Genomic DNA, 25,893 nt, shown 5'->3' with positions numbered 1-25,893 from the left:
TAAACTTGACTATAACTTTTATTATTTTTTAATTCATGTTACCCTTAATAGTGCTGCAATCACCTAAGACCAACGAGGCCACACAAAGCTCCTTCATGTTGTTATTGTATTCCAATATACAGTCCTAGTACTGACCAAATAAAGTAATACAGACATTATCTGACAGATTATCTACAAACTGTGGAAAATTACATATCTTCTAACCTTTTCCGTCAAACCATATACAATTATTATTAACAATACATTTTTATACATATAATAGAGTAAATACAAAAACCAATGATACTTAAATTCAATGTGTGTACTACTTTCTCCATCATTGCTGTCATCTTTTCAGACAAATTCAGGCAAATCTTGTTTAAAACTGTTCATCATTACATTATTAATATCCTCAAAACTGAGGATGTCAGGTCATGGAATTTTAATGATTGAGCCACCCTTCTCACTCTACCTTGTTTGTTTTTGTGGTACCTAAAGTTCACTTAATGTAGAAGTACTTAATAAGAAGTACTCCTATACCCTAGTACTGGAGAAGTAAGTATGAACTCATGGTAAAATCATTCAAGGCTAGACCTAAGCCAGGTTTTGAAGCATGCGTTTAAACTATTGAGGTGCAGTTTAAGTGTTCCATTTGTGTTCATTTGCTGGATACAATGAATATCACAATATTACTGTACATGTCACACAAGCACATAGTAGGTTGCTTATCAATTCAATTAACCTAACATACTTGCCAAGATCAGTAGTGTGAAGAGTAGTACCATACACAGGGAATTTATTTAGTGACGCCAATACAATTGATTATTCTTAATGCTTGATTATTCGCACACTATTAATCTAATGCACTAATTAGAATTTTTATTAGTTGTGTTGCTTACATCATACCAATGTTTACCTGGTATGTTTTTACCCTTAGACGGTTTTTTATTTTAACAGAAGCAAACCCACAAGAGTGGGCAGGTGTTGATTTGCACTTGAAGTATTCAAAGTCTTAGAGTACTAAGTGGTGTACTTAATGTGGTGTACTGAAAAGTAGCTAATTAAACCAGCAGACAATGCATTTACTGTACACAAAGACAGGCCCCCCCAAGATAATTTATTAAACCAGTAGTATAAGCTTGCTTGCCGGCCGGTCAACATAATATTGAATTTAATATTGCGAATTTGTATAATTACCATTAAGATAATATATGATTTTTTAATTAAGCTCTAATTTCATGTGCTCTTGGGGGCCCTAAACAGCCGCTTAGTTCGCTTATGCCTTGGGGCGGCTCTGACCATACACATACAATGCAGTGTTTCCCTGGTTACCAGTGGGCATGTCTTGTCTTGGTAACCAGCTCTAGAAAATGGGAGTGGCTTGCATAGAGGGGAAGGGCGGAGTCAATTTCAATCCAATGAACTTGGCCTGCATCATCACCTGCTTGGAGTGGAATCTCACTCACACTGTTACCTAGAAAATTGCAGAAAACGTATTTACTTACAAAATTACCATTCATGCCAGACATTTTGCTCCATATTATATTTTGACATCTGAAGGAGAGTTTAAGATTAATGGTCTACTGCCAAAGAATGGATGCAGATGGATGCATTTAGACAACAATAGGGCAGTTTCAGGCAAGTACAGGTACATTGCTACTCTTGATCCTGCTTTTCTAGCAGTTTCTATATTAAACCTATAAATAATAATAACTACAAAAAATAACGCTACAAACTGACATTGATTTCTGAAAAAACGATCATTTTGTCAGCACATGCACAATTCATAATAAATATAAAAATAATTCAAATAATTGTAGCTATCTTATCTTTAGTTTTTCTTCAAGGTTCAATTACAGTAACTGTAGGTACAGTCTATGAAGATTGTAACATCATAAAGCTACCTTCATCAATCTGTTTGTATAAGGAATTGGTTTCATATATTTAACATTCAGGATTGTATCTTTCGCTAAAGTACATCACAAAAGTACAGCATGCTGTTCATCAATTTTTATATTAAATGATTAATAAAGCTTTTTTATGGAAGTGGTTAGTTTGGTATCAGTTGTGCCAGATTGACAGATCAGTTTGTATTTGCATTTGACATTTTTAAGCATTCATTCAAAATAAACCTGTTGAATACTATGGTTGTGGTGATATGTTGTTTTTATAGTATAGTAAAGTAGTAAAGTAGTTTAACTTTGGCAACCTGTTTCATCATGGAAGTTGACAGCAACAGTCTCCATCCAAGAATTGTCAGTGTTTCTTGGGTCATCAACATAACCTTTGTATACCTACGTGGCAGGAACAAGCAAATAAAATAGTTTGGAATTTTCAAGTTTGGAACTTAAAAAGTAAGAAGTGGTTTTGTCAATGATAAATTAACAAAATAGTTGTTATTAAGCCAAACAGCAAGATAGCGAAGATGAAATTGCTGGTTCAACAAAGGTTAGTCACTCAGTCTTGCTTACCTGTAAACCATGCAAGCTAAAAAGTTGTGAGATGCTTTGGTAGATTTGCTTTCTCTCTGCTGGAGAGGCTGCCAAGGAGTTGAGAGCCTCCTCAGAGAACTCACGCTGTAGGGTATAAGACACCAACTCCCCAGGGTCCACCATGCCCTACACATGAGCATCAACACACAGACCAGACTGGGAATACACACAAGCAAAGACGTGCGTACGAACACACATACAGTAGGTGTGGCCAGGCAAACAGAATTTCATATCAAGTAAGAAATGTTGCTAAAATAGAGACTTCTAATACTACAATTAGAACACTAACCCCAGGAATGGCCCACTCTCCAGAGTCTTTCCTCTTGATGGACACAAACTGTAGTACTGGCAGTTTGGTCACAGGATGAGACACTTGCTGTCCAGCAGGGTCCCTCTTCCACCTAGAGGACACCACCACTACAATTCACACGTTGTATGAGGTGTATGGGTTTTATGCATTTAATTTTAAGGGAATTACCTATTGGAACAAACTTGTGAGTCACCCAATAGTATGATAGGAATATACTCTTAATATGCAAAGGCATATTAAGAGGTCTATGTAAATGTAGCTGAAGTTACAGAAATAGATTTGTTATTCTTTAAAATAATCATGAAATAACATTCATCCTATACTTCAAATGTTTAAAAGAGATCATAATACTACCACAACTACATCATAAAGATTGTAGTTGTAGTGCTCCTTAATATTTGGTGGGTGCTCCAACATTTTTGTTAGTGCTCCTAACTTTGTAAAGTTGTGAGCACCAGTGCAACCAAGTAAAAAAGTTCATTTCAAGCCCTGTGAAGGACATGTTTTACCTTGTAACAATGGGATCTGCAGCATGATTTGGTCCCCATCTTCCTAGTAAACCTCTTTCTATCAAACCAGTTCGACCATGAGGATTTCTGAGAGGGAGAAGAATCAACAAATCATTTAATGTGATAATCATTTAAGAGACCTGGAAATCCGATATCAATTTAAACTACATCAACTTAGTTGCATTTGCGAGGAGCGAATAGGCGGTGTAGTTGCTGCCAGTGGATCTAGTGTAGCCTACTCATCGACAGGCGATCAGGTGTAAATAACAAGGGGAAAGTTGATGAAACTTTAATCGCAAATTAAGGCGTCAGATTTGTGTGGGGGGGGCGTGCCACCCTTCCAAAAAAAGTGGTAGGGGAAACACTGCAGATTTTTGTTTGGTTAATATGTCAAGGGTGGTCAGGGCTACTTCAGGGGGTCCACAGACCAAGACTGAAAATGTGTGTGTAACCTTACCCTGGCATCTAAGCAGTGTAAATTATTCATATGATTGCTGATGATAAATATAAATAAAAATTCACTTAAGCCTGAGTTCTTCAGTGTGGCCTAGTATGGTCCACTCGGGTTACTTTAATCAAATTATACATTTACTATGAATAGACTGTGTCTCTACATCTGAATTGCAACTGCTTTCTTTCTTACACACACTGTAGTGTAGGCTACTCAAAAACTGGAGAGACTTTGGTCACTCTGTTTTCATGAATACACTGTATAATCCGTGTCTAACCATATTAGATCCTTCTTTTAGATTAAAACATAACTTTTAGTGTATACTCACACAAAAAATGCCACAGCCATCAAAACAAGAACACTCATGAATCAACAACCAACATTTTAAAGTGAGGCTGGGAAAAAACTTTTGTGTAGGCTTACATGTGTGGCCTACAAACACAGGCTAAACTTGGCATGTGACTGACTGATTAGTAAGCTGCTCTGAGGTGTTGGGGTGGTGCAAGGACTGGGGTCTATTTCCACCTGATCCTGTTTGCTTTTTGAAGAAGTCTGCTATCTCACCCGTTCTTTTAATGTTTGAAGTGAACACTAAGCAAAAATAACATGTAGGCTTACACATCCAATTACCTACATTTGAGTCCAATCTCAATCTGAAACATATTCCCATTATTATCTTCAATCAACTACTAGATCATGGCTAGCCCTTCTCGGAAAAACGTATTTCGAACAGGCATTATACAATAGCAAACAGGGTAGCTATCTGACTGCAGCGTTAATCTTTTGTAACGTTAATAAATTGATAAGGCATCTCATCAACGAATCTTAGCAGTTAAAGTACAAAAATAGTGTAGCGACCCACACCGAAAGATGTGTGTTATGTTAGGCTGTTAGTTGGTTGTTTACCAGTATTCTTCGCGGGGTCCGACATGCCAATCAACCTGCTGTCTGCTAATCACGGGAATGCCCAGAATGTTCGGATGCCGGGCATCCTGGTGGTTGGAGAAGGGGTATGGAGGGGGGTTGGGCAGGGGGGTTGGAGCATTAGAAGTTAAGACCAGGTTTAGCGTCTGTTCTTTCTGTTACGTCTGAGTTTCACAAGAGACGGCTACTATTGTTTTGTGGGATACCTTTCTTTTATTTAGCGTGGACTAGGGCCAAACAGCTGTTTGGGTTATTGTGCCTGTGTAGCATGTGGTTAATAAACGTCAATTCGGGAACTTCATCTTATGCCTGGACGATTGTTCCTTTCTGACCTAGTCAAGTCATCACAATAGATGTCAAATGGCTAAATGATACTGTTGTTGTTTTAAAAGTGTGCTATATAAATGAAAATGAAAAAAACAAAATTGAATCAACTACACCACAGTAGGAACTGCGCTGTTAGCTAGGCCTACTAAGGTAGTAGCCTGGCTCTGCCGTCCTACGTACTTCCGCTCAATTTGGATTTTACTTCTGTAAAACTTCTGTTTTACTTCTGTCTGGCCATTCAGTACGTAAGTCAGATTTTGCAGGTACATTTTTTGCCGGCCAATCAGCAAACAGAGAGAGGTACTGAGAACAATGACGTTGATGTTGTGCGCTAGTTTGCGTTGTAGTTCCGTAATGGCGGCGGAGAAAGATGCGAGCGAAGCCATTTGGTCCGTTGTGGCAACACTGCCGAATATCTATAAACTAAAGCCGGAGCAAGAACAAGTTTTGCTGAGTTTTGTTGGTGGCCATGATGTTGTGGCCCTCCTCGACACGGCGTTCGGGAACAGTTTGATTTTCCAGCTACGGCAGCTAGCTATGTTACAGTAGTGGTGAAGGAATTGGCTAAGGCGAACGCTAGCGATTGTTAATGGCAGATCAGACTGGCTCTGGGTAGATCCAATAGTTTTAAACTTCAACAGAGTACCCGCCTACAAGGAAGTCAACACTTGTCAATGGAGCGAGGCCAGACTCTCTGTACAAATAAAATGTACAAGAGTCTGGTTAGGACAAGGCTACTAAGGTAGTGCTAAGTGCTAAACAAAAACAGAGACATTTGTCTTATCTGAATCTGTTAAGGAACCAAATTGCCAATATGCATCTCTTTCTATGGCTCTGCAGCCCAGCAACTAAACTTTCATATCGCAACAATATTTGCATACAGTAAAACATTTCACACCTCGTTTACTGGACCTTTCTGACTTCCCAGCTAACAAGGGACGTCCTGGGGACGTTTGGTGACGTTCCTATTTGGTCCCCTATAGGTTATACCGTGACGTTATCCTTAGGACGTCCTTAGGACGTTATTAAAGTTCCTAAAAGGTCACAATTTAAGTTCCAGGAATGTCCCTGGTTGGTTATGATATGACATTATGTTTAAAACTTTCGGGGGGTTCCAGAACGTCATTCGTTGGTCATAACGTAACCATATAAATTCCGAAACTGATATTTTCGTTTGTGTGTCATTCTGTGATGTGAATTGCTCGAGCTATAGCCTACTGTCACTCTGGAAACTGTACAGTATTAAATCAATTGTTTATGTATGGTACCAATAACTGGCATTTGAGCGAAGTAATACATTATAGTCATAAATAATTTGGGGATGTACTGAAACAAAACATCTAAGCTGGATCCAGCCTATCCAAGCACCAGCTTGATATGCTTGATACGTCGGACAAATGTTCACGATGAGTAGATGAAGGAAAGTTGATGAGCACTAGCTAGATGGTTGTAAATATCTGGATACTGAAGGTCAGGGAAGCTTTCCGTTTCACTTGTTACGGTCCTAAAAAGAAATCCAGGAGCATATGGATAAAATACACTTCCACTTAATGTTCTTTGCATTTGAACTGCTGTCTAACTGTAGCTAATTCATGTTGCAGGTGTTGATTCCGGACGAACTGGTGGAGGACGAGGAGGAGGAGTAGGGAGAGGATGAGGAGGGGTTGACACAATTTAAATATAAGAAAATTCATTCAGGCTTTTAAAATGTATTTGAATAAAGTGTTTGTTTATACTGTAAATCGTGTTTTTCTTCTACAAGTGTCATGTGGGTTCTGTCTTGTTTTTAAGGGGTGGCCTATGCCTATGGATAATCTGAAATGGGGCTGGGAATGGTTATGTTGTGGAGCAAACTGTACAATGCCAGCAGGGGTCCGTGCTTTCCGCTGCTCTGCTCTTTTCTCCGCTTGTTAACAGACACTCCGCTATTGCCGTGCAAGGACCAATTAATCGGACAAGGCTGCAGACTTTCAGCGAGATTGAGTGGCCAACCCAGATTGGTGGAGCCCCAATTGAACTGGATATAAGAAGACTGACAGCGGAGAGATGGGGAGGGCCCCTACACAGGATTATACGACCAGCCAAGGCGACGGGTTGGGGATCCACAGTCGCTTTTCCTCCGCAATACTGGGCTGCTGCTGTTACGGGGTCTACGCTGTCTACTACGTTCGAGCCCGAGAGAAGGGGAGCGGAGACATCGGACGAGCGAGATTATTCTGCGCTATCAAATACTATAGAGGGACGGTGACTCCAACATCCATTGCTGCGTAAACGGATGGCGGTGGTTGTGGACCCTTGAGGATTCAGTTTTTTTTTTTCCATTGGCAGGTTCCAAGCGGTACGGATTCCACCGCCTGGACTTCTCGGAGAGACTCAGAGGAGTGACGTCACCCTAGCGGGGGAAACCACCGCAAAGGAACAGCTTGGCCACTCGAGGACTATTCCACTGTCAAGGTTGGACAGTTTCGTGTGTATATATTTTTGTTCGGTCGGTCGGACCGAACTGACGTTTTTTTCCCCTATTTTTTTCTGTATGTTTGTCTGCTGGCCTGGACAGGGGGTCGTGTTGGGGCTGTGCTCTATGGGAGGTGCAGGTAGAGGCTTGGGCATCCCTGTGTGCATGTGTGAGCATTGACGTGTGGGCTGCTACCTCCCTGCAAACACGTCTAGTTGAGCCCCACATGGGCCTCACTTGGGCTAGATGGGCTTAGGCTGGGCATGGGCTCAGAGTGGGCTTTGTTGTTGGGCCCCACATGGGCAGTAGATGGGCATAAGATGGGCTAAACTACGCATGGGCATAAGTGGGTTCCAGCTGGGCTCCACTCTTAAGATATTCAAAATTGATTATGGATGCTTTTGTTATAGGCTTATTTTAACAACAGTCACTGGCTAGTTCCACTTTTTATTCAAATTTTATCAGGCTTTTTAGCTATTTAGAAGTGTAGCCATTGCACTTTAATAGTGGTTTAAGACAAAATATGAATTTCAACAGACAATATTGTAATAAAATACATTTACTAAGTTCCACCCCATCACGGAGCAAAAAAAAACATGTCACTTTGCCGCCTTTCAAAAATATATTGTTTTTTTAATTTGCCGCCTAAAGAATTCCCGCCTTCAGTACCAGTACCAACGTCAGAGCGTCTTTGTCTGATAACTTCTGCAGCAGTCAGTCGCATGATGATCGGATTTCAGACACCATCAGTTTAACACGAAAAAACAGGTAAGAATCTGCCTCTATGTATATTTAAACGGGGGATGTATTTTTCACGCATGAGGTTTACTAAAAGCTTTTTTGGAGAGTGTTCGGTTAGCCAGTTTTGAACGTAAACCAATGAGGTTTCAGCCTAACTACAGCAGCTAGCAGCTTTCAGCTAGCTATGGTAATTGAACCTGGTTAAAGCATGGAGTTGAACATACAAGTCCAATTTATTAAGTTAATATCAAGCATGTTTTGAGCTTATTTTGAGTGGTTGACTTACATATATTGTTTGGAAGGATTTGGTTGTAAACTTGTTAGCAAGGCGGTCAAACAGGCCTAGTTAGCAAGTGGTTAAAACAAGCTGTAGCACAAGCTAAAATTTATCGTCTGCTTTTTCCACTTGTGCTTGTTTCTTGTCTGTTGCCTTCCCTCCGGTTTTCTCGAATTGGATGAGTACGTTGTGTAGTTGTTTTGAAGAGAAGGGACGATTTGGTTCTTTTTTGATGGGCTATGGAGAAAGTTAAGGAGGTGAGCGCAGCGCGCACACACATGAGAAGGAGAGAGATGGTTAGGCTATAGTCTCAACATGCTAAATTCGCCTCTTTGCCGTACTCTTTTCCAGAAATAAACGTGATTTTAGCTGTGGTGATATTATTAGTTCTTGTTGTAATAGCAGTTCTGTTAGACTGGATATTATTTTCACTTATTATCTTATTAGTCTGCAGAATGTGTGTGTGTGTGTCAGCGCTGTATAGGCGTGCTCACACACTCTCATACACACAACGTCGCGCTCCCGCGCGCGGCAAAGACGGCAAACGAGAGAGTGTGTGTGTGTTCGTTCGCTCGCTCGCCCGTCGTGTACACTGTACACACAGCTACTACTTTTCTGTGTGAGCAATAAGGAGTGAAAACTGTATTGTTTAGCAGGCTAAGATAATGCTAATCGCTAGTAAATGCTAACGGCACATCCTCTGGGTGTTCCCCAGTCATGAAGGTTAAAGCAGCATTGCATGACGTTTTGATCAGTAGTGTGCGGTTGTCAGTGTTTAAAACTTTAATTGTAATCTGTGTGAAAATAATATAGTAAATGGCTGTGGGTCAAAGACTAGTTATGTTAGATAATTCAGTTCCTTAGTATAATCCATAGAAGTTTAAAGTAAAAGCAGTGAGACACACAGTAGGTCATTATACAAATTCATAGATTATTCAGTCTGGAGAAATGTGGTATTACTGATCTGGGATTTTAATTTTTTTATGTAATTTGACTGTATGCAATACTTACCTGTGTATATATGTTAAAAAGAGTAATTTGACACTAAAAATAAGTATTTTTGTCGCTAAGGTCACTTTCTAAATACTTACCTGTAGTCCCTGTAAGAGCAGTTAATGAAATTAAATTCAAAAAAAGTTCTATTAATACTAGTTTTAACAAGCAGTTTTTAATCATAGCTAAAAACTTAAATACTTTCTTCTTCTTTTTTAGAAACAATGGCGTGTTCAGAAAGAACTAAAAAGAGGAAAATATCAGCGAAAGTGGAGGAACATTTGCGTCTTGTTGAAAATGAGTTGATGATGGATGATTTGTTGGCAAAAGACTCTGAAATCGATGAGGATCGCTCTGAAAGGGAATACCCACAAGATGATTTGTTAAAGGACTCTGAAAGAGAAGATTCCATGGATACTTTCTACGATGCTTGTGATCAGAACTGTTTCGAGAAGTCATCAAATGATTTTGAAGAGAATTCCTCTGTCTTTTATGATTGCAACATTTCCTCATTTGATGATTTGGATTCTGAAAACTGGGTGCCTGCTGGTGATAGTGACTGTGATTCGCATGGAGATGCATGTTCTGACTTGGAAGAGGATAATGATGATGATGAATGTGGGCTTGCAGAATGGGCTTCAGAATTCAACATACCACAAACAGCGCTGTCTGCACTTCTTAAAATCCTAAGGAGGAAGGGCCTTGATATCCCAATGGATGCCAGAACTCTTATGTCTACTGACAGATCTTGCGATGTTTCGGCTGTGGATGGAGGGTCCTACTACCACTTTGGAATCGAAAATGCTCTCATAGCTGAACTAACATCTCTTGGACATTTAGCAAATATTACAGATACTCTCACACTTCGAATTAATATAGATGGATTGCCCTTATTTCGTAGCTCCAGTATGAGTCTGTGGCCTATTCTGGGAAAGATTAAGGAAATTCCAGAGTGTAGTGTGTTTGTAATTGGAGTGTACTCCGGTGCGTCCAAACCCAAAAATGTCCAAGAGTATTTGCAAGAATTCATTGTAGATATGAAAGCCGTTTCTCAGAGAGGTATTGTGTACAATGGTGTACATTTCAGTGTACCATTACCCGATGCTTTTATTTGTGATGCACCTGCGCGGGCCTTTCTTAAATGCTCCAAAGGCCACACTGGGTATTACGGGTGTGAGAGGTGCACTCAAAAAGGCCAGTACATTAATGGGAAGGTGGTTTATCCTGAAATATCAGCAGAGCTCAGGACAGATGAGCAATTTGAAAGGCAAGGCTATCAACAGCACCAACTGTCAGCCTCCCCCCTAAATGATCTGGGTATAGGATTAGTTACCAGTTTTGTTTTAGATTATATGCACCTTGTGTGCTTGGGCGCAATGCGCAAGTTAATATTTCTTTGGTTGAAGGGGCCGCAGAAATCCAGGCAAGCTATGCATTTTTTTGTTGTAATGTCTGTATATATGGTGTCTATCAGGAAATATATACCTAGCAATTTTGCAAGGAAACCACGATCCATGTTTGAATTTGGTAAATGGAAAGCTACAGAGCTTCGGCAATTTTTACTTTACACTGGCCCTGTTGTTCTCCTCAATAATATTCCCAGTAGAATGTACAGAAACTTTTTACTTCTATCTGTGTCTATGAGAATTCTTCTGAGTCCTGCCTTATGTTCTCCTGACAATTTAGACTATGCTGAGGAGATTTTGAAACTCTTCGTAACAGATTTTGCTGCAATTTATGGCAATGATTTTGTCAGCTATAACATGCAGTCATTGATCCACTTAGCTCAAGATGCACGGAAATTCGGCCCGTTAGATAGTATTTCAGCATTTCCCTTCGAGACATTTTTAGTTAAACTTAAAAAACTTGTCCGTCGGCCTCAAAACCCTGTCCAACAACTAGTCAGGCGGCTCCATGAGAAACAGAAAGTGGCAAGCCAAAAGAGCACATCAGTTTGCAGCCCACTTAAACAGCTCCACTTTTCTGGACCTATGATTAATTCAACTGCAACATGGGATCAATACAGGCGTTACAATGATGGACAGACAATGATCTCCTCCTCTCGTGGCGATAACTGTTTTTCTGTGGGGGGAAGGGTTCTTATTGTGCGGAACATTTTGTCACATTCTGGAACTGTTGAAGTCCTGTGTAATTTCTTTGAAACTGACAAAAACTTTTTCAACTATCCAATGGACTCCTCACGTCTTGGAATTCTTTTTGTTTTCAATTTATCTGAACACTTGCAGTTGGTACCTGTTGAGGAGTTAAAAACAAAAATGCCATTCAAGACTGGATACGTGGCATTGCCACTCCTGCACTAGTGTGCTATTTATTTATTTTTTATTGTTCGTTTTGATTTACCGATTTGTTTTTGTATTCACATTTGCGAGAAAAAGTATGTGAACCCTTTGGGATTACTTGGATTTCTGCATTTTCACTTTCTCGCAACTGTATGTATTTTATGTATTTTTTTTTCTTTAAGCATGTTGCCTTTCGCCATAGTGGCATTTGAAAATAATGGCGGATTGGCAGTTATTCCAACGAAATGGTTTACCGGGGGTGAGGAGGACGAATGTTACTGGCCACCAGCCAAGATCAACATGGCAAAGGCGGTCGCAGAACAACTGGAGCCGCACACTGATTGGGCAACATTCAAGTTGACGGTCAAGAGAAAAGCCGGTAATCTCAAGTTCATGTGTATTAAGTAAGGCATTATGTATAGAACGCCTGTCATCATTATTCACTGCCACACATTTGTTTGTCTCCCACAGCAACGTATGGAGTTGCCCGCTCAAAATTGGTTGAGTACGAGGAAAATACAGATGTCCTGACCGAGTCTGATTCCGAGAACTTGGGAAAAGGACAGCGCAAAAGGAGGTGAGTCTATTTGAATCGTGAAATGGTAGATACTCAATGGATGCTGGCACTCTCCCAATGATACAGGGAGGGAAAGTTTTGTGAGACTTTTGTTAAGTGTATTGTGTTCAAATCTGTCAAAATGAGGGATGTATACTAGGGCTGTCACTTTTTCCAAAAATGACAGAATACAAGAGATATATGATTAAATAATAGATAATATTAAATGTAATAAATTAATAAAAGTAAACATCACATGTTTAAAATGCTTTAACTCATTGATGGTGCTTGTATTAAACATTTCTAGGAAAGTCGTTTTTACAAGTGAGGATGAGGATGATGACAGCCCCATCGGACCTACCGCTCCATCCAGCCTCAGGTCACCACCTACCGCTACATCCAGCCTCAGGTCACCACCTACCGCTCCATCCTACGCTACATCCAGCCTCGGGTCACCACCTACCGCTCCATCCTACGCTACATCCAGCCTCAGGTCACCACCTACCGCTCCATCCTTCGCTACATCCAGCCTCAGGTCACCACCTACCGCTCCATCCTTCACTACATCCAGCCTCAGGTCACCACCTACCGCTACATCCAGCCTCGGGTCACCACCTACCGCTCCATCCAGTCTCAGGTCACCACCTACCGCTCCATCCTACGCTACATCCAGCTTAAGGTCACCGCCTACCGCTCCATCTCCAGTAAGAGACTCCATGTTTGTGCACATCTTAACCCTCCTTGAGGAGGTGAAAGAAACACAAAAGATTCACGGGAGGATGCTGCAAACGCTGTTACAACAGCGTGGAACCACCGTCTCCACCGTCTCGTCTAGTTTAAGGCCTTGAAGTTGTTTGAAGTGATATATGGTAGGTGTGCATGTGGATAATGTTTTAAGTGTTGTACAGATACTGGAAAGTTGTTTATAATACCTTAACATTATGTAATGTTTGTTGTCCTGGCTGAGCAGTATGTTTGCTCATGTCTCCGAGATGCCTAACTGGTGTGTTAAAGAGTGTGTATAATCTTAATTTATACAGCGCTTTTCTTAACATAGTTGCCTTTACAGTCCTGGTGGAGAGTTGTGTTGGCACATACAGTAAGTAAATGACCGTTATATTTATTTCTTGCAGGAGGCATGAAGAAAAACCAGATGACCAGCAATATTACCCGTAAAGATGCAGAGAAGGCCATCTCATCTCATCATGGTTCATTGGTTCTAGGGACCGGGGGGGTAATCGACAGGTCCGACAGGCCACCCCTCAACAAAGACTTCAGACATTTGAGGAACCATAATATGATGAATACAAGTCCACTCACACTAGTGCGACAGGTTGCTAATGAGCAGATGCTGTCTCTTTGACAGCGCTGTTTTATTTCCTAGCAGATTTTGTAGAAAATAATTATAATATCCATAAGTAAGTTTCATTTAGTGCATAATAGCTGTTTTTTTTTTTTTTTATTATTATTTTTTCGCTTATATATGTCCATATTTCTATTTCTATATTGGCAAGTTTTCGATCATTCTTTGTGTGGTACCGAATTTATGTTTGTGCTACTGATTTTTTTTTGCATTCTAACACAAATAAAAATGTAATTAATTGTATTACTGGTCTCTTTGTTATTGTAACTTAAATAAATCACCATAGGGTACGTACTATCAGGGACCCATAATCAGCCCACATGGGGCCCAGCTAGTGGGTCCTAGATGGGAGTAACCTGGGTTGCCCATGTGGGATTTAGCTAGGGCCCACCCGAAGCCCACCTTCAGCCCATATGGGCTTGCCCACATGGGGCCCCTATGGAACCCCATGACAAAACTGACTGGGCCCCATGTGGGCAGCCCATATGGGGCCCACTCACTAGCCCATATACAACCCACATGGGCCCCACATGGGTGTGTTGACAGGGCTGTGTGGCTATATGGTTCCTTTGGATTTGTGTGCGGGATTGACCGGTGAACCGTTGCGGTGTGCTGTTTGCTGTGTACCCCCTTGCCGTGTGGTGTTTCACCCTAGTTTAAATACCCTAGCTCTACCGGGTGCCCTTCATTAGACCTGTTCCAGGGGTAGTTTTATGAATTTAAAATAAGTGTATTTTCTTTAAACAAAACCCTCCTGTCTCTGCTGTGGTGTGTCCTGGGATTAGTTGCCTAGCGGGATTGCTTGCCCATTCGGTGACACAAGCATACACATAATGAGTTACAATAATAAAGAAAAAACAATAATAAAAATCAATAAAGTTGATTTTTTTTAAATAAAGAAGTTAAATTACCTCGTTGAGTTTAAGAGAACACATTCAGTTTAGTTTTGCACTATAGACTAATATGCATTTTATACTTTGTATACAAAAAATATCCATTAAATGTGACTATAAATTAAGGTTGAGAAATTGATTCTGCATTTGGTATGCTAAAGTTATCAGGACGTCGCAAGGGAACGTCCCCATGACGTCGCAGACCAACGTCCCCTGAACGTCCCCTAAATGTTATGAGGACGTTACATGAACTTTCAGGGGACCCTACAAAAAAACTGAGCTGGGTTACAGTTTTTTTGTTAGCTGGGTTTGTCTTACAACAATGACTTCAATAACTACATCAACGTACAGGCCGCACGTCCCTCGACCCTTCAGGGTATGCTGGCAGGAGCGTGTCACCTCATTTGGCGCAGGTATGTTTTTTTTTATTTATTATTAATATCGGAACTAACAACGTAGCGCAGGGGGATTCTCCGTATGATATCCTCAGGGGAATGCGGGAACTGATGGACAAAGTTAGGGAGCGGTACCGGTATGAAGTAAGGTTTGCCGTGTGCTCCATTCTCCCCCGGCCGGTGGATGATGCTACCTCCAAACACGTAGTTAGGGAAAGTAATCTTCTCCTGGAGCATCTGTCCTTCGAAAACGAGGGTGTCATTTATTTTAGGACAAATAGATTATTTCTGAGGCACTCGCGTCCTGTTTTGGAATTTTACAGCCCTGACCGGCTTCATTTGAGTAATGAGGGCAAGCGTAGGCTTTTTGATTATTTAAAAAACTTTTTGTTTCATTTTGAAAGATAGGGTAGTCCGGGAAGGATTTAGCAGTTTTGATTATTATATTATTTTATTTATACTTTGATTTCAGAGTGACCTCAATATTTTGTTTTTTCTTTTCCCTTTCTTTTAGGCCTTGGTATGATGTCCAGTGATCATGTCCCTTGTTGTTGACCAAAGATTAATTGGCACTAAGGCTCTTGACGTTCGTGTGCATTCCATCACTAGAATATGAGAGCTTGTGCCAACATACTGTACCATTTTTACATGTACCATATTTAAGTTTCAATATTCCTGTATGTTTAATGTATGCACCTCCCTGCCAAAGTAAATTCCTTGTTTGTGCAAACATTCATGGCGAATAAAATCCCTTCTGATTCTTTTGATGTAGGCCTAGTAGATCAGTCCGTTTGTAGTTTCGACGTTTGTAAAGTTATCCTGTTGCTTGGTTGACGGTCAAAATTAAAAGGCTTAGCTCTCCTTGTTCTTGTGCATCCCGTCACTAGAACAAGAGGTCTTGTGTGTATGTGCATTCTCAGTTTTAACACATTACGACTATAATCGTTTTCTCTTTTTTTCACAGGCAATGACATTTTGGACCATAAGTTTTAAATTTACATTTAGTCATTTAGCAGACGCTCTTATCCAGACCGACTTACACTTAAGTACAGGGCCATTCCCCCGAGGCAAGTACAGGGCCATTCCCCCGAGGCAAGTAGGGTTAAGTGCCTTGCCCAAGGACACAACGTCATTTGACTCGGCCAGGAATCGAGCTGGCAACCTTCAGATTACTAGCCCAATTCCCTCACCGTTCAGCCACCTGACTCCCAATTTCATATCCCTATAAATAAAGCATATTATTTATAATACAATTAGTGTATACTTTTTGTCCATCATAAACAAACAGACGTGTTCAAATCAAGGTGTTTGAAATTAATGGGCAATGTCACAACAAGCACACACGAACACCCTGTTCAACGTTAAATACACCCCCAGGTGGCCAAAAATGTACATTACAGCAGTAACGCTAAACGTGACAAACATTTGCATATTTGTGGTCTCGATTTAACATTATTTATAGCGAAGTACTGGACACAGCATTAGCTCGCAATGTACAAAGAATGTAAGTCTGGATAACAGCAGAGAATCTGATAAGAGCATCTTCTAAATGACAAATCCATTTCCCGCCCTGGCTACAAGAAGAGCCCTGTGACGTAGAACAATGGCGTTCTTAAAGGGAGCTTGACAGCCTCTCGGTGCCACAAAACTCAAAGCGGTGGAACGTAAAAAAAAAAAAAAAAAACTTAAATCACACCTAAAAACTGGATTTGTGAGAAAACTAATAAAACTTAAATGTGACTTCGGATTAGTTTAAGTTATGTTAACTTACCTACGGAATTGAAAGAAAAACAGAGCAAAACTGATAGGACATTTTTGGTCTGTCCCCCCTAATACTAGTAGGCTACAGTATGGCCGCAGCCTGTGGAGCGAGTTGAATAGCAAATGGATGTGAGATGACCGCATAAAAGTTGACATATTCTCCTAACAGTAATCATAATTTGACAGTATGTTTACCAACATGACTAGCCAGCTATTGAGCCATATCATTGTCCCAGAATAAAATCTAGATTTTAAAAAAGAAAATAATCGGCCATGTGTAGAGTTGGCCGCAGCCTGTCTGAAGTAGATTGACTAGCGAGGTGAATAGCGAATGGGATGTGACATGAGCGGTTACGTGACACTGACACAGTACATTCAGAAAGGTAACATTTTCAAATAGGTTAAAGGTCACATGATATGCTGTTTTAGGATGCTTTTATACAGGTCTTAGTGGTTCCCTATTACTGTATCTTAAGTATCTTTCCCGAAATTCAGCCTTGGTGCACAATTACAGCCACTACGAGCAGTCCCACAATGAGCTTTCCTCAAAACGCGCTGTTACTGTGTCTGTAGCTTTAAATGCTAATGAGGAGGAGAGAGTCTGCAACATGAGCTAATGTTTACAACGGATGTATTGTAATGGCTCGTAGCCCCCGTTTCTGTAAGATGCCTCGAATTTAGCCATTCTCATCTGATCACCCTGGTTTGCAGAGGTGCACACTCAGTCATTTCAATGAGGAGAAAGGCGGATATCGCGCGCCATAACACCAACAGTGTACAACACTCGCATTACAACACTCGTGTTACAGCGTTTGTAATCACACACACACTTGATGCCATCTACCTTTACATTTGCGACAGTAACTCAGCTGGCTCGTAGCCCCGTTGCTGTAAGATGCCTCGAATTTGCCCATTCTCATCTGTTCACCCTGGGCTCCAGAAAATGCCAGTGGCTCGATGAAGACTAAGCAACTAAGAGTTAACAAACACTTTGAAATCCATTCCAAAAAATAATTTCCAGCATTTAAGTTAACTTTGAATTGCAGTGGATTCTAACATGCTGAATTGTTTGGCATCGTGTTTGAAGTTGGTGGAATCCATTCTTACCAAGAAACTTGGTGGAGAACGCATTATAAATGAAAACAATCGAACCAAGTCCTTGGTGGATGAAACCAGAAGGAAGATGGTGAACATGCTGGCAGCTGACATGACAGAGAAGAATGGGTAATTAGCTCATTGTTTTTAGTTGGCCATTGTGTTTTCTGTCAAGCTCTTAGATTAATTTGGAATTTAATTTAAATTCAGGGAATCTGACTGAGAAATCATTTCTTCATTCTCGCAGTACATCACCACCCAGTATTTTAAGTAAGTAAGAATCCAAGTTATTTATAAGTGTTTTTAAATGTACATGGTTGTCGTCCATATTGAAAATATATTTTCCCATATTGTTTATCATCAGCGGAAGGAACATCTGGTGAAGAAAAGTCTGGAGGACCAACTGTCAGACGAAGGTCCCAATTCGTTCCAGACGCTGTCCTGAGTGAAGATGAGTGCAAGGAAGCAATGTCACTGATGAGACATTCAGCTGACGAGGACACCGTGAAGAACAAGATGAAGTTGACATTTAACTATCGCCGCAACATGGTTCTCAACCCCCTGCAGTCAAGCAACATACTGTCTGACTTTCCACGTTTCAAAGACGTCAAAGGCTTGGTAGTATTCTGTTGTTATTTGGACTTAATTTTTTACAGTAGATATGCATTTTAGTGATCCTCAAACTGTGACTGTGAAATCCTGAAATTGTCACCCCAATCCAGGTTGAACAGGATTTTGTTCTGATGTTTGGAGAGGGTTTATCAGGCAAGCTTCTGGAGCGGTGGACAACCACAGACAAGAAAAAGATCATCCAACAATGTAGAAAGCTTCCATCCACCAGTGAGCTTAAAGAACTCCTGATGGCAGCTGATGCTCCTGAGGATTGGCACAGAAGTGGATGTTGACTCTGGCAAGCTGCATTTAAACATACTGTTCATGTTGTAATGCACTGAAAGACTTGTAATATATCAATATGTATCATGTGTAATCATCTACATAATACCTAAAACTTGATGTCTTGTTTACATTGCAGATGGACTTAATTATGTTGATGGTCCAAGTGTGTTCACATCAAACTTGTTTTACAGGTTGGGACAGTGACCTCTCATCGCTTTTGCTGCTGTTACACCTGATTCCTCCCTCCTGGCTGTTGGAGTTAGGAAGAATGCAATCCACCAGTTCTTCATAATTCTTGACAAGAATGCCATACCTTGCAGTTCAACCTCTTCTCTGGGTGCTTCTGATGAAATTTTTAAGGCCCATTTTGTGTTTGGCATATCATACAACACCATGCTCCATAACATGTACACGTTCATCCAGACAACTATTTACAATATTGATGTTGGGAAAGTCAAGGAGAGTCCTCGTGTTGCTGAAGTAAAGGCGAGGTTGCTTCATTAGTGCTTGAAGTTTCTCCATCATGAAGTTTTTTGTGATTGTCAGGCCAAGTTAACTTGTTCAAATATGCTTGTTAGACATTTACGATTAGTTCCCGGTTACTTACCTGGAAAAATCTCTGTCTTAAATGTGTTCAGTCTAGATGTAGCTCTGTGTTTGGTACTTTTTCTGGTTGTAGGAAACATTTAAACACCAAACACAATGAGTATATAGACCAGCAGTTTGACACTGATGTTAATTCATGCAGTACAGGAGAGGCAGTGACAGATAATGCATACGAGACAGCCACATCATCTGATGTGGATGAGACAGCCAAAACATTGGAACTGTCAAAAAGGTCAAATAGGAGCACTATAGACATGTGTGCCAGTGCTGTTGCACAACTCAAGGCAGCAGGATTAAGTCTGTTTACTGTAAATAGTTTAGTTTCGTCCATGGAATGAGTGGTTTCCAAGATACATTGTCAGGCTAAAGATGCAGCTTTATGGTGCTTATCTACAGAGGACACCGAAAATAAAAACAGAATAGAACAATCATTCCAAAAGTTGGAAAACCCATTCACAGCTTTAAATTCAGAAGTTAAACGAAACAAACACTTTAAACAGAAATGGGGAAATGTTGAGCCTGTTGAAAAAAAGTGCTAGGAACAAGATTTGACAGCAGAAGAAACAAAACTACTGGGACATATGACCAGGTCGTTGTAACTGATAAGTTTGCATATGTTCCCATTTTGGAAACATTGAAGACAATTTTTCAAAACCCTGAACTTCCAGACATGGTAAAGCCCAGGCACATCTCCAAGGAAGGTGTATATATAGACTTGAGATGCCACTTATCTTAAAGAAAGTCCCCTATTTTCTATTTAAAAAGATTCCTTATAAATTCAACAGTTTTACGATGATTTTGAAACTGCAAATCCATTGGGTTCTAAAAAGGGTTTACATAAATTAGGTGCTATATATTTTACGTTAAGGAAATTTCCCCCAATCTTTAATTCCTCTTTGATAAATATTCATTTGGGTGCACTTTTCCATGCACAGGACATCAAGCTTTACAGTTTTAAGTTGATACTTGAGCCACTTGTCAATGATCTGAAAGTACTCGAAACAGAAGGTCTCAAAATTCCTGTTTGAACATTTGATTCATGGTACCATAGTTCAGGTCACTGGGGACAATCTTGGTTTGCATGGTCTGTTTGGGTTTGTAGAGTCATTTTCGGCTCGATATTGCTGTCGTTTGTCTCCTTGAGAAACATTGTTTTCAAACTGTGTTTTGTGAAAATGACCCAGAAGTTGTACTAAGAACTGTTGATATGCATGCTTGATTTTCCAGATAGTCATCTCTCTCAGAGAGGCTCTGGGTAGATCCAATAGTTTTGAGTACTCGCCTTCAAGGAAGTTCACACATGTCAATGGATCGAGCCCAGACACTGTACAAATGAAATGTACGTGAGTCTGGTTAGGACCAGGCTACATATCTTGTGTATGCGCTTCGCTTTTTCCACGTTATGTTACAGCCATATTCCAAAATGGATTACATAATTTTTTTACCTCAAAATTCAAAAACCCCATAATGATGACAAGAAAATAGTTTTTTTTAGAAACCTTTGCAAATATATTAAAAATACTAAAAAAATCACGTGCATAAGTATTCACAGCCTTTGCCATGACACTCAAAATTGAGCTTGGGTGCATCCTGTTTCCACTGGTCATCCTTGATGTTTCTACAACTTGATTGGAGTCCACCTGTGGTCAATTCTATCTATTGGATATGATTTGGAAAGGCACACACCTGTCCATATAAGGTCACACAGTTAACAGTGCATGTCAGAGCACAAATCAAGCCATGAAGTCCAAGGATTGTCTGTCGACCTTCGAGACAGGATTGTATTGAGGTACTGATCTGGGGAAGCGTACAGAAACTATACAAACAGATCCTACGCTACGTCATGTATAGGGTGTGAAACGCAGTTGTCTGTTAAATTTTCTTCAGTATTTCAACACAGCCAACTATTTTTCTGTTGATATCATGCATGATATTTTAGGTGTTAATCAGTTTGAAGTGACACTTGTTCCGCAGTACATTCAGGAGAATTTTCTAAATGCTGAACAACTGGCTGGTGGAATACATGCTTTTGACTATGGTTACAATCAGCAGCGAAACCATCCGCCAAGAGTTAAGTTGTTTAATGGAAGTAATGATTTAGGGTTGAATGCCATACAGTCTTGGTGCTTATTGTGCAATATGCCTTTGCTTTTTGGTGATTTAATAGAGACAGGTGAAAAGTACTGGCTTCTTCTGCTTCTACAGATTGTTAACATTGTATTTTCACCAGTCCTGTCAGATGGCATGATCATTCATCTCAAACATTTAATTATTGATCATCGTCGGCTCTTCAAGCAGTTATTTCCTACGATCAACGTCTTGCCAAAGCATCAAATCATTATACATTACCCTCGAATTATAAGGACTGTCGGCCCAATTTGCACATGTGGTGCATGCGTTATGAAGCCAAACATTATTTCTTTAAGAGACAATTAAAAAGCTTTAAAAACATTACAAAGACGTTAGCAAAAAAGCACCAAAGTTGTATGGCAATGTATCAGTAGTCCTTAAGCAAAGAAAGATTAACTCTTGGTCCAGGAAAGATACTGATGCTTAGTGAGCTCAAAGAAGGTGCAGATATTGCTTCTAAGTTTGGAGCTGTAACTAGTGTGTTTTCTGCCAAGTGGATAAAACATAATGGTACAGAGTACCGCTGTGACTTAATTATCTGTACTGAAGTAGCATTTGAGATGCCTGTGTTTTATCAAATCAAAACTATTGCTGTGAAAGATGACAGTGTATTGCTCTGTGGAAAACTGATGGAAACTGTGTGTTTTGATCACCATTACCATGCTTTTAAGGTCAGGTTGCATCCAGACCGAGTTCTAAAGGTGTTTAACATAAATGAACTGTTTTACTTCAATCCATTTGATGCTCAAATTACGTATGAAATTAGTGATTCTATCCTGTATGTAATTCCATATTGCCATTTTATGCAGACCTGAGGTCAGTGGTTTAAAAGGGGTTGTTTGTTCTCCTTGAAATGCTTTGATACTTTGGCCTGATGAAATAAAGTTGTTGAATGCATTATTATGTGGTAACTTGTGATTACTCACTTAAGGTATATTTGACATTGTAACAATAAAACATTTGAAGTATTTGCAACCTGAAAATAGTAATTTATTTGTAGATTAAACACCAAGGTTTACACAAGTGTGGTGTAAACTTTTATTTCAATGTAGTATTAATTAGCATAGAAATTTAACGCGAATATCGTTTTTTGGGGGGGTATCACGGAAGAATGAATAAACACTACGTAGAATAATTATTACACTTTCAAGAGTTATTTAACCTATAGTGTTAAGTCTAAATAACTCAATACAGTGTAAGCGAGTGTTAGTGTTAAGTCTAAATAACTCAATACAGTGTTAGCGAGTGTTAGTGTCAAGTCCAAATAACTCAATACAGTGTAAGCAAGTGTTAAGATTTTACTCGATTTAGAGTTAATTTAACTCTAAAATAATAACACTTGGAAAAGAGTCAATTTAACACCAATTCCGATCAGGACCAAATACATTCAGGAAAAATGTTACATTGAACTCTTTTAGTGTTAGTTTGACACTGCAAATTTGACTGTGTATAGGCTAGCATTTCGCGCTGTGCTTAAGGAGCCTATCTATCACGCAATGAGCAATTCAAGGCCGTGGCCATGGAGTCAACATAGGGGGGGACAAACTAATTTTTTAATGATAATTTTGGCCAGAATGCATGGTTGCCTGTCGTAGCGTAGCACATTTAACTTTTTATTTCAATATATTGGGGGGGACATTTTGACTAGATTTGAATATTGGGGGGGGGGATGTGTCCCCCCCAATATGTATTATGATTACCGCCATGGCGCAATTAATTCGGTTTTATGTTAAATTCTGCAAATTATTCTTGCACCTTCTGCAACAGGTTCCTGTAGTAAAAACGGACAAGGCATGTCTGTGACAGACGTCCAGTATCACCTCTGCTTGTAAAGCCTCAATCTAATCGTGTTTACATAAATTAAACCTACTCCCGAGCAAGTTTAAGCTTACGGACCTGTTGCTATGACAGCAAGTCCAGGATGAGTTTCGAAGAACCAAACAATCCGAGATAATGACAAATCATCAACAATCAAATCCAGCTAACTGAGTTAGCAACGTACGGAGAACGGGCCCCCAGAGGTCTTCAACCCTGGTCCTCAGGGACCCCCTGCCCAGCACGTTTTAGATGTTTCCTTGCTCTAACACACCGATTCAAATGAATGGTCGTTAACAGGCTTCTGCCTAAGTAGATAACGATCCATTCATTTGAATCAGGTGTGTTGGAGCAGGGAAACATCTAAAACGAATGTTATTGAATGATTTATCATTAAGTTCTTTCAGAGGAACTTATGGTGGTTATACCGTGAAAAACCACCCCCATTGATAAATTAGCATGACTTGACTTAATTTAATTGACATGACATGACTTGATTTAAATGACTTGCTAATGCCCCAAAACATAAACAGGGTTCATACAGAAATGTTGTGTAGTGTTGGAATACACTGACTATATGTCCCAATATCTTTGCCATAGTGTATATCTGCTATCCTTTTGTAATACTAATACCACACAATAAGGTAAAAAAAAATGCTAGTACTATTGCTAACTGCATATTACTGCATATCCTAACTGCATATTACTGCATTTTAATTTGACAAAATACTTACAATGGCTTGCCTTCTTCCACTGGGTAGTCTCCCTCATGACTCATTCTGTCCACAGACCCATCCAGAGTGTTAAACTGTGGGGAGAATAACCTAGGATAACAAAATATTAAATTAGTGGCACTTTCATTTCTTTCATTCACTGTTGCTGTGAGTCAATGTCTTCGCATCAATATATTCAAACAGTTCCACGCATTTACTTCAATTTTTTAATAAAATCTGTACAAATATTTACACAGATACATCTCATTTTTAACTTATTTTATTCATTTTACCCAATCTCAGGATCAGCCCAATTTGGTTTTTTGGCTACACAGGGGGCAGTGTAGCTCGCAGGGGTGTATTGGGACCAGCTTGTTGTCCAGTCCACCTTGTCATCTGGGACTGGGTAGCGCTGGACATTTGAGCCTGGGTACTGTGGGCATCTTGATTTTATATGAAGTGCTAGGGAATGCATGGTAATGGTACTAGACACACAGAGACTAGAAGCGTTGGTTGTGATGGTTCTGTAATTGGTACTGAAAAGGGAGAGAGCACATACGATCGAAGACCTGCACAGTGAGAAAGAGAAGGAGGGAGAGCAGGATATTAACCCCCAAATATTTGAGTATAAGACTAATGACTAATAACAATTAATCCTTACCTGATTCCTGGAAGACCTAGTAGAGTGAAAGCTAAACGAACTGGTCCAAACCAATTTCTAACTCCAGTCATTCCTGACTCAGGCGCAGATTGTCCACGAACATATAACAAAGTAACCAGGAAGTGTTTTCAGTGACGTAATTTACTTGACGTATGGTGCGTTCCGGGCCCACAATGAAGATTTGCATAGCTCAGAGATGATTTAGCATCAAACAGCCTTTGCTCAAAAAGGAAAACTCAAAACATTGTTATTGAGAAAAGCTTCAACGACACATTATTTGGTCCTACTACTTGGTGTTATCTCTTGGCACACCTAATTCAAATAAATCGGCCTGATAACGTCCCATTAATTTGAATCAGGTGTGTTTGAGGAGGGAAACGTCTAAAACATGCAGGGCAGGGAGTCCCGAGGACCAAGATTGAGAACCACTGCAGTCTAGCACATGGGCGTAGATTTAGGGGGGGACGCTAGGTACTTGTCCCCACCAACATTTGAAAATGACAAAATTGTCCCCACCAATATTTTTGTGAACTCCTTGATAATGCAATTTGGATCGATCCCGAAAAAATATTTTGCACAATATATTTGCAAAATGCATTTCGTATTATTGTCCGTCGCCCAGAAAAGTGAAAAAACTTAACCAATGCGTCCTCGAGCCTGCGAGACAAGATTCTGTCATTTAATTAGCTGAAGTGGCAGAGTCAGAAATACTCCGTGAATCAATTGACTTCCAGAAAGAGAGCTGTCAGTAGTCTGACACGGTAAACTACTAAATACGCCAGGAAATAATAAAGCCTCATATTAGTATTTGGTTTGGTCTCAGCATTGATATTTTGGACCCTTTTGTGCTTTGTAGATAGGATAATGTCACCCAAAAATAAGAGATGTAGCCTATCAGAAGTTTTTTCACCACCCAGAGAGTAGCTAGCAAGGTCGTTGTTAGTTAGCTAGTAGGAAAACTACCCACACATCGCAAACCTGCTATCCTTACATCGCCACCCATTCTACAATGGAAACATGTTTTGAAAGTTGTAGTAGAGCATGTAACTTTTGCTTAATTAAATCTATCCCTAGCGTTTGCAATCTTTCGACCAGTGTGTTAGCAGCAGCTGGTCTTGTTGAAGCCAGAAGGATAAAGCTATCTACCAACATAATGGGACCGTGCTAGTTTAGCCTAGTAGTACCAGCAGGCTAGTAGCAACTCAAAAGTGATATTAACTGGTAATAAGTAGGCCTATATGATCCCTTAG

At 40.0% G+C, this 25,893-nt stretch overlaps 2 protein-coding genes across 4 annotated transcripts; one reads left to right on the top strand and one right to left on the bottom strand.

Annotated features, from left to right (window-relative positions):
- Window positions 1–24,891, bottom strand: nudt9 (nudix (nucleoside diphosphate linked moiety X)-type motif 9). Of its 2 annotated transcripts, none has more exons than XM_047038824.1 (8): window positions 24,644–24,891; window positions 24,276–24,518; window positions 24,004–24,093; window positions 3,291–3,377; window positions 2,761–2,872; window positions 2,451–2,597; window positions 2,189–2,273; window positions 1–1,453 (listed from the first exon to the last, which is right to left on the bottom strand). In XM_047038824.1, the coding sequence occupies exons 1-8, from the start codon at window positions 24,712–24,714 to the stop codon at window positions 1,308–1,310; spliced, it is 981 nt and encodes a 326-aa protein (XP_046894780.1). In that variant the 5' UTR covers window positions 24,715–24,891; the 3' UTR covers window positions 1–1,307. The 2 variants fall into 2 exon arrangements, with proteins under 2 accessions (XP_046894780.1, XP_046894779.1); XM_047038823.1 differs by having other exon boundaries at window positions 24,276–24,551; window positions 24,644–24,843.
- LOC124479884 (leucine-rich repeat extensin-like protein 5) lies at window positions 6,675–14,680 on the top strand. 2 transcript variants are annotated; one of them, XM_047038821.1, is made up of 6 exons: window positions 6,675–7,446; window positions 8,099–8,215; window positions 9,678–12,137; window positions 12,230–12,335; window positions 12,622–13,183; window positions 13,448–14,680. In XM_047038821.1, exons 3-5 carry the CDS (start codon window positions 11,942–11,944, stop codon window positions 13,160–13,162), a joined length of 843 nt encoding a protein of 280 aa, XP_046894777.1. In that variant the 5' UTR covers window positions 6,675–7,446; window positions 8,099–8,215; window positions 9,678–11,941; the 3' UTR covers window positions 13,163–13,183; window positions 13,448–14,680. Both variants share the same exon structure in this region; 1 of them encodes a protein (XP_046894777.1).
- Window positions 24,892–25,893: the final 1,002 nt, after the last annotated feature.

Source organism: Hypomesus transpacificus, chromosome 17, assembly GCF_021917145.1.
Source record: "Hypomesus transpacificus isolate Combined female chromosome 17, fHypTra1, whole genome shotgun sequence".
Classification (NCBI taxonomy): domain Eukaryota; kingdom Metazoa; phylum Chordata; class Actinopteri; order Osmeriformes; family Osmeridae; genus Hypomesus; species Hypomesus transpacificus.
Note: the sequence above shows the minus strand (reverse complement) of the source record. Positions and strands in the feature narration are given on the sequence as shown.

Bases quoted from the DNA above. Each gene is read 5' to 3' on its own strand.
- nudt9 (XM_047038823.1), bottom strand. From the start codon at position 24,714: ATGACTGGAGTTAGAAATTGGTTTGGACCAGTTCGTTTAGCTTTCACT. The intron at 3,378-24,003 runs GTAAGTATTTTG...TCTCCCTCTCAG, and splicing joins GTGGAAGAAGGCAAGCCATT to AAATCCTCATGGTCGAACTG. The intron at 2,873-3,290 runs GTAAAACATGTC...GGTGTCCTCTAG, and splicing joins GCAGATCCCATTGTTACAAG to GTGGAAGAGGGACCCTGCTG.
- LOC124479884 (XM_047038821.1), top strand. From the start codon at position 11,942: ATGTTGCCTTTCGCCATAGTGGCATTTGAAAATAATGGCGGATTGGCA. The intron at 12,138-12,229 runs GTAATCTCAAGT...TGTCTCCCACAG, and splicing joins GACGGTCAAGAGAAAAGCCG to CAACGTATGGAGTTGCCCGC. The intron at 12,336-12,621 runs GTGAGTCTATTT...AAACATTTCTAG, and splicing joins AAAGGACAGCGCAAAAGGAG to GAAAGTCGTTTTTACAAGTG.